At 42.7% G+C, this 9,225-nt stretch overlaps 1 protein-coding gene across 1 annotated transcript in view; it reads left to right on the top strand.

Moving 5' to 3' along the window:
- RARB (retinoic acid receptor, beta) overlaps nt 1-9,225 on the top strand; it is a 47,123-nt gene that overhangs the window by 18,037 nt on the left and 19,861 nt on the right. Inside the window, exon 2 of the mRNA XM_010015030.1 lies at nt 7,148-7,308. Coding sequence (XP_010013332.1) covers nt 7,148-7,308 — 161 coding nt within the window. The remainder of the gene's footprint in view (nt 1-7,147; nt 7,309-9,225) is intronic.

Consider the following 9,225-nt stretch of genomic DNA (forward strand, 5'->3'; position numbering starts at 1 on the left):
ATATAAAATAAAATTTTAAAAATGAATGTCATACCTTTTAGCTGTCTTCAAGTGTAATTTTTCTCAGCCTGTTGTTCTGCATTGGCTCTCCAGTTTTGGTCCTACATCTGAGTTCAGTTAGTATTGTTTTCCTTCAAGGGACTAGAAACTCCTTTTTTGCTCATTCCCTTTACTAATATTTCAGGGATGTGACAACAGCAGGTGCCAAATTTCATGTCAAAAATAGAATTTTCAGAGAGGTGAAATCCTTGAAACCACAGATCAAGTTTCAGGCCGGTTAAATAAAGCTTTAGAGCATCTATTTGTATCATTCTTTCATATAATGAAACCTGTTCTTATAGCTCAGTTCTTGATATATTAACCCTGCAGTTATCCTCATACATAAATGGGAGATATGTTGCTTTCGTAGGTTATAATAGGATATAACTATATAAATCCTCTGTGCATAATGGAAAAATAGAGGCCCTTAGGCTATAGGTATCAAAGGTCTCCCCTATACTTACAATAGCCTAAAAAGGTTATTTTGGAGGCATAGGTAATTACTCACAGTCTCTCTATAGCTAGTGATGCATTGTTCACTACTGAAACATTTCTAAATGAATTATGTTTTAAACAAGCAAATCCTTGGCCTTCTCTTTTTATTTTGGGGGGATGGGGAGAAGAGAACAGAAGGGACACAAAATTCCAACATTTTCTGCATTAAAATACACTGCCTGCTAGTTAAAAGGTCCCTGGTATTTGAACCAATTTAAATGTGCTGTCATGCTTCTTGCTGTTTTGATTCCATGAATGTGTATTTCTGAATTTCACATTTTGATGAAAACATTATTGTTGTCATTAATTTGATATTTAGAAAAGACTGTGGATACAAGAACTCAGTGCAATGAATAAACCAGTTGGAGTTAACTGTCCCTAGGGATAGAATCAATCACTGTTGTAGAAGAGGGTGACATTTAAAAAAGAAACTCAGAAGAAAATGTCATGCTTAAAAAATTAGATTTAAACGCACTAGCTCCTGATTGATTTTTATTGCACTCAGATGGATACACTGATTGATTATCAGCCTTACAAATGTTTCGTACCTTTCTCACTTCTCTAATAATCAGAATAATCTAATTTTCAATGTCATTTAAGTTACCGTATTCAAGGTTATAATAGATCATATTTCTAATAAAACATAGCAATTATGCAATGAATAATACAAAGCTCCAAGGCAGAGTTCAGATTCACCTTTGTCAGAAAAGAACCATAGTATCACCAATGGCTGGAAGAGCCAGCATATGTGAAGGCAGCCAACAGGATAATGTCCTCTGGATTTGCGGTGTTTTCCCTCGTTGTTGAACTGATGTTCCTGGAGCTCTGGTCGGGGCACGTTTGCCGTAGCTAAACGTTATTTCTCAATAGGAAAGCAGGGGTGGGCTTGAATTCTGTAGTATATGTGCATGCTTTGTGCCTGGGGAAAAGCGATAGCGTGCCAGGTGCTTATGAAATTTCTTCCATGATTGTTCCTCTGTGCTCCCTGTTAATTTTGGTACGTGTCTGTAGAGAGATACTATCTCACTTAACTCGAGATGTTTTCTTGTAGCAATTGTACCCGACAGCTGGCATGCTTGATTTCTCTGAATCACCTACAAAATATGCAGGTTTCAATGTGTTTTGGTTTTGTACTTGACATCCCTTACATAACTGTGTACTTGTTTCTGGCTTTGTCCATTAGAAATGAGAGTTCTGTGTTTGAAATGTGCTTTGCCTCCAATTGTTCTCCATGTGTCAAAGCTCAGTTTTCGCATGGGAATTTGTTTTAACATAGTTTCCTGTTCTTTTTAAAGACTGAGCAGTTTTGCCTAAAAGAAAACATTATTTCATCTGGAAATCATGACCTAGGAAAGCCAATCTATTTATAACTACCTGGAGTTCTGCATAGTTTAGTGCTGTGTTTGGCTTGTGATTGCATTGCTGTTAAAACATGAACAGGGGTCTTGCCATTCTGAACTGATGGCGCATTGATTTGTCAAGCGTGACTGTGTTGCTTTCAAGGTGGTCATTTTGTTTCTTATGTTGGAGCCAGGGAAATCAACCTCCTTGAGGTCCCTCACCTCTGTGCCTGCTTCCACCAGCTCCCAGGCATGGGAGCCATGTGTGATGTGCAGCTGGGTGCTGGCTTTGTTCGTGGGATCAGAGAGCTGCATCGGCAGCAGTGGCAGGGGTGCTAAGTCTCCCTTGGATTGAGGCTTTCCAAAGTGACTGTTGTGAAAGACATCCTTATGGAATGCCAGCCATTACCACGAGTACAGTTTATTGAAGGGTGATGGGGAGAAGGGTGACGTGTGGTATGTGCACAGCATTTATCCTGATGGATCAAACTTGGCAGTGGCAATACGTAAGTGTTTTGCTTATTTGGCTGAAATTGTCCACAGCTGCTAACTTCTACCAGAATTAGAAATTTTTAACAGCTGCCACTGGAATTGGAGAAGCAAAGGAGCTGTGCAAGCCTTTTGAGTTTCCACCCTAGCAAGCAGCTTGGTGCTCCTGGAAGCCCTGGGTGCAGTGCTGAGCATCAGCCCCACCACCCACACGTGACACTGTTTGCCTGCAATGCGGGGCAGCCCCGGCTGCCTGGTGTTTGACAGAGGGTGGATATCTTCCCGAGGTGCAGGAGAGCAGGCAGGGTAGGAGAGCAAGCCTCAGCCCAGAAGGGAGAGGTCTCTGCCAGTCCCACCTCAGCTCACCTCTGATTTCTCATCAGTGTTCACAAACAAAAGGAGTCTTTCTGAAAACCTACCTTGCACCTAGCACTGTGCAATTTCTGACTTGCTCTGTGTGCTTGATGGTGCTTTTTGAGGCTTGTTAGCTTAACAAGTAACTTCCAAAATATTTAGGGACAAGAGAAGTGTGGTTTTAGAGGAATGCAAACTAACTGGAAACACTAGTAGTTGTTGCTACAGGAACAAAACCAGTTAACTAGTACACAGAGCTCTTCAAAGGTCATGGGGATCTCCAAGAGGCAAAACTGTAATGATAGCATTTCAAGTCATGAATTTATAGGTGATTAATCATTATAATATATGAAAGGCGCTGTTTAACTATCTTCTGGGCATCTGGGGAAGCACAGGTTGTGCAAGTAAATGGAAAAAGCACATTGCAAGCTGCAGATTCTTCTCCCCTGGACACGTTCGTGCCACTTTTGACAATGGGGGGTAAAAATACTTGCTATTCCATAATTTTACCTGATTATCTAGAAATAAATCTTTCAGGCTGGATCCCGGACTCTTCTTAGGACAAGCAGTGACTAGGTTTGGTGGACCTGAGGGGCTTGTGTTTAAGACTGGACAGTTCCAGCATTACAACATGCTTGAAGTGTTCCCACTCAAGCAGGAGAATTGCTGCGTGGTTGCTAAATGAGAGTGTTGGGGTCCTTGGAGAGAAGCTGTTTGTGTCTTTCCTGTAGTTTCATCTACATTAGGCCCTGCTCTTTTGAAGAATGAATCCTTCCCTCCTGCAGCTTTTGTGCCCTTGCCAATTGCTTCAAGCAGAAGAAGGAAACTGTGTCTGAGGCTAAGGAAAGCAGTGGCAAACCTGGGGTGAGGAGAACTGACTGGAAGGGACAAAAGATGATGTTCAGCCCCTCTACCATCAGGTTAGGGGAAGGAATGTTTGAGGGTAGGGGCTGGTCCCTTAAAGCTAAGACAACAGAAAGTGCCTTCACCAGCTTACTAACACGGCTGTCTGGAGGCTTCTGGCTATAGAAGTGCAAGTCCTGGCGTGTGTGCTGAGGGGACAGGGCAGCCGTCATGGGAAGATGGATTGGAGCAGACGTGCTCAGACATGGGCGTGCGTCGCTCAGTCATCCGAGCAGCACCAAGATGTGGCTTCCTCACGTATCAAGATACGCCTTTCTTCATGGTCCTTCCCCACCCCTTATTTGTTTTCTTGCGTTTTTTAACTTCAGTATTTCTCACAGGGCAACAGAGCTTCCACACTGTCCCCTGTCGGGAGCTCCTCAGTAATGCAGCCATCGAGTCAGGTTTTAGGGCACGAGTAAGGAAATTCATAACCTGAGTTTTCTACGGCCACAGTAACTGTGACACAGATTCATGACTGGCGTATCATCATTAAAAGACAGTGGAGTTGCATTGGGGATTGATGTGATCATATGCATGTAAAGATCAAGATACAAAAAGGTGTGATTTATGTAATATAACCATAAGCTGGAATCCAAAACCCTTCTCACATGTGGTGTGACAGTTCCTGTTCCCAGAGCCATGATGGCTTTTAAATTTACTGGGTAAATGTATGTGTTTAAATGTTTTTATTTAACTCTTTTAAACATATCCTAACGTATAATGGTTCAGCATTACTGAAATTCTTTCTTTTCGGAGCCTGGGTATTATATGTCAGCACTTTATTGTGTTATCCTTCAGGGAACATAGAAACACTGCCATGTTTGATACAGCCTTAGCAAAGGTAAATGCAGGAAATATCAAAAGTGTACACAAAGCAGAAAGATAAATGTTATTCAGGTTTTATCATTAAAAAGGCTATTGGAAACACAGAAAGAAGGTATCGATGAACAAAACTGTCCTTAGTTTTCAGGATGTGTTAATTCTCCCCTTCCTACCCTTTAGTGATTTGCACCCGAAAAGAAAGAGGACAGAGCTGGGCCAATTTGGTGATGTGGATTGACCAGCAGCTGTCCCTTTGGTGGCCTTTGGAGGCAGAGAGACTTCAGGTACAGCTGCAATGGGAGCTGTGCTGGGGTAGCACCGGAGCACAGCGTGGTTCCTGATGGAGTCATCTCCTGGCTTCTGGGAGCTCTTGGCAGCTGCTCTGAAGCTGGCCTAAATTACATGTTTGTCTTCCACAAAATGTTCAAAGCTATTGAGATAAGTAGCTGCTGAGGCCTCCTGTTTGGCAAATTTGTCAATCAGCTCATAGAGCTATAAGTAAATGGGGAGTTATTACAAAGGCTTATTGTGCTTTGCGGTTGTGTAGGAGTTAACATCATTTTCTGAGGAGTTCTTTTATCTCCCAAGTGCAGCAGTGATCAGGATTTACTTCTGAAGTGTGCTGGTAGTTTGGAGTACTCAAAACATACATGTTGGTCCTGGATGTTTTTTTCAGTACAAGAGACTGTACTTGAGCTTTGCTGTGGGGTCCAGCAAATAAATCAGGGCTTTGGCTTTAGGGGAATATTTGTAAAAGGAAGGGGGGATCCAACCCAACCCACCCCCGCTAAACCTCATGGCACTGGTAACATTGAACCTTAACAAAAAGGTACTTTTTCAGGCTACCCTTCCTGGCCTCCTTTGAGTCTATGTTACTCCAGACCCCAGAATTGATGGTGGTCGAGGTTAGGCTTTAATCCAGTGGGGTGCCCAGTGTCCCAGCCCTGATCCAGCAAAGCACATAACTGCTTCAGTGTGAGTCTGTGCATGCAGTTAAAGTCAAGTTCATCCTTAATATACCTGCTGGGTGCGGGTGAGAGTTCTCTCAGTTGCAGCATCAAACCTTTACTGAGAAAACCATCACATGTAATATGCGCCTAATGAAGGAACAATATTCAGTGCATCTACCCCTTGTTTTCTGTTACGTATATTACGTTATTTCTATAGATGCTCCTGACTGCTAGTTTCCCACCCGACTGTTTTCCCATGCCACATAATTTTCCCTCAGAAAGGACACCCAGAGGAAAATTAATCCAACTGTGTGTCATTTGTTCTCAAACAGATAGTGTAGGTGAGACTGGATTGACACCGCTTCCTCCCTCCCGAAGCATTCACTATTTGTCTGCTCTTTTTGATCATCTGTGGTTCATAGGTGTGAAGGAAGCAACCACAGAAGACATGGAGATGGGCCTGGAGAACCCACAGGGCAGAAGAGCTGGCATAGAGGTGGCTCTGAGCATCTGCACACTTTGCTGTGCGCACAAAGATACAGATAGATGTTCCTCTTTCTGGAGCAGGATGGTACAAATGAGAATCAGCAGACCTTTCGCCATCCAAAATCCCTGGCCATCCTCACGTGTGCCAAACCCACCAGCCGCACCCTCAGGGTTTAGGGTTTTGTTTTATATATGAGGTTTTGAACATGAGTGAATGTTAGGATTGGTTTTATTTGTCCAATAACATTTAGTCTTTGGGGTGTTTAATGTACAACATGGAGTCTTTGTAGAGAGGGATTGATTTTACTTAGCTTTGTAGTAGAGCCTTATGCATCTGGTTAAGCTTAAGACATTAGCTTTAGCTAACAAGAAATCTCTTGATAAAATTACAAGTACTGGCAATACTGCAGACATAGACTTATCTCCTGGGCACGTTTTGTAAAATTAAGCTATTTTCATTAAAAGAACAAAGAATAGCATGGTGATGGAGCAGCTGTCATATTTTATTACAAAACACAAATATGTGGGAAATCAGTTACAGCACAAGTGCTGCACAATGCATATTTCCAGTAATCCCTCATGGCCAAGGGAAGGTAGAAGGCTGATCTGAGTGCAGGAGCAGATGGCAAGCAACTTTAGATAGCTTCACTGCCATTTTTACTCTTTCAAGTGTTTGTGCTGCTTCTTTGATCTTCAGATCTTGAGTTTAATATGTTTCATCTTCTTTGATTTAATGTTTTCACATTTAACTCTCCCTTTAAATAACTTTTGCTCGGTGGAGTTTGTATTAGTATGGGTTTTGTTATCTTCCATACTGAGAAATTTAAGAAGAGAGGCAGTTGCTGTCCTTTTTTAGCAGTATTTACGTCCCATAAAATACCGGTTTCATCACTGCAGAGGACTTCGCCGTTTACCATGCACAGCTGTAATGATACAATGAAAAGATCCCACCTCACAACATTACTGGGACACTTACAGTGCACACAAAGCGCAGTAGACTTTCTGGGAAGGTAGATACTAGGGGAGTGTGATGGCACATCCACAACAAGCACTTACGGAGGTTTGGTTTCATCATTATCCATTAAATTTAATTCTTACAGTTAAGTAATTAATCTTGCATTAGTATTCTCGGTGCATATAACATTTTTATCTCCACTTAATTTATGTTTAAAATAAAAGCATTTTACAGTGTTTTGAACTAGAGCAGCAAAAGCAGATGGGGTGATATGAATAACAACGTGATCTGTGTCTTTGCTTTTTCTGTAGCTGTCAGAAATGATAGGAACAAAAAGAAGAAGGAACCTTCAAAGCAGGAGTCCACAGAAAACTATGAAATGACAGCAGAGTTGGATGATCTCACTGAGAAGATAAGAAAAGCTCACCAGGAAACCTTCCCCTCACTCTGCCAGCTGGGAAAATACACTACAGTGAGTATGGCTTGTGACACGTACATTCTGGTTATGCCCGGATGATGCATGGTTTGCATTGGAGGCTTCAGGTGTTTTAAATAGATGTAGCAGTAGATGCAGTCATTGCATGTCCTTAGCCATGAGAAACACAGGTATGTATGTGAACACATGCTGGAGAAGAGAAATTGCTCTTAACTGTAAACATTACTTAGCGGTATTGTGAGAGACTTGTCTGAAGGATTAACCCAGCCAAGAGACAAGCTTGAAGTCCGTGAGTCAGCTACATGCCATCATTCATTAGAAATTTGTTGGCTTCCAAAGGCGCGACCTCTGCTTGTGCGTCAGCGGATTACAGCTTTGCAGGTGTAGAGAGTTCTTAAATGCTGGTGGATTAGTGGTGACAGTCCCAAAGCTGCCAAGGTCAAGGAAAATACTAAATGTGTAAATAAACCAGTTTCCAAAATCCCACAAAGCAGCAAAAACTTCTGCTGCTTTTAGAAATGAAAGATCAGCCCGCTCCTTCAAGAAGTTCAGTACTGTAGGAATTTCTCCAGAGGATGAGCCAGGGAAGTAATTCTTTTCTATGCATACATATGTTGCTAAACACAGGGATACTAATTGATCTCAGAGAGGAAACTCAATGTCAAGTTTACAAATGCCGTAATAAAAGAGATGCTAAAAAATAACTGTTAGGTAATGTTCAGTGTCCTGTTGGTAGAGGAATGACTTTGCTGGGTCTGGTCTTGCTGTTGGTTGTAGCAGCACTGTCTGTTTTAGAGGGATGTGCAGAAGGTCATAAAGTAGTTGAGCCTGCACTCTGGCTGCCGAGACCAAGAGTATAGGAGCATTATGGCTGGGGCAAGGAGACATCTGCTTCCAGCCCTAGCTGGAGATCTGGGGGGGTTGGAACTAGATGATCTTAAGGTCCTTTCCAACCCTAACTATTCTATGATTCTATGACTAAGCCCCAGAAAACAGGTGAAATACCTCTATTGCTGGATAGCCTCTGTTCTGAGTACATGCTCTGCTACTGAAACAAATGTCAGATTTCTCAAAGAGTGACCTAGGCAGTTCCCTGTGTGGCACTGATACTCATCACATTTTATTTCAAGACCCACGTAAAATGATTAGTAGTGGGGAAGGGTCCTGTCCTCGCTGTGCTTCTCTGGGCTAGCCCTGGCTCCAGTGAGATGTAGTCAAAACAGTCAGTGTAGGCATGCTGGTAAATATTGCACAGGCAGACCCTCAGGGTCTAGTGCAGCACGGAAGGCTGAAAGCTTGAAAGCAGCCAGGTGGTGACATAACTGGAGGCAAAGCTGGAGATGATGGGATCCATAGTGGGTCTCTTAAAGGAAATTCCTGTGTTAATGCTCTCCACCCCTCCTCTCAGCACGTGCAGTAACATCCTCTTCTTGGAGTGAATAAAATCTTCCAAACAGGCTCTCAACACTCCTGCAGATGCAAAACCGTTTCTGGACAAGTGTGAAAAACATCTCCCCAGTTCAAAGACAGTGAGTTTATGCTTTGTAGAAGAGATGATCATATGTCTGCAGCTGGGATGCAGAGCCAGGCTGGTATGTGTGCCAGAGTGTATGGCTCACAGGCTGCCTTGCAAATGGCTTGGCTACCCCAGAACAATCTATCAGTATACCTCCCAGCATGGACATGTTGGTATGTACTTCTGCGTTACCTCTGAGTTAGAAGAGTGCATTGCAGCTGGTGTGGTGGTACTTCATACTGGTAATTGCCAAAGATCTTAGGGGGTTGAAAGATAAGCCTGGACACCTATACACTTGCATTACGTATTGGATGCTTAAGCATCATTAATATTTTAGCTCTTGAAATGATACAAGTGGGTGAAATTGGAGAGGGTCTTGTTGCCTATCACAACCAGCACTGATACCTTCCTCCTTGGGTTCCTGCTGACCCCCATGG

This window comes from Nestor notabilis, unplaced genomic scaffold (genome assembly GCF_000696875.1).
Source record: "Nestor notabilis isolate BGI_N333 unplaced genomic scaffold, ASM69687v1 scaffold185, whole genome shotgun sequence".
Taxonomy (NCBI): domain Eukaryota; kingdom Metazoa; phylum Chordata; class Aves; order Psittaciformes; family Psittacidae; genus Nestor; species Nestor notabilis.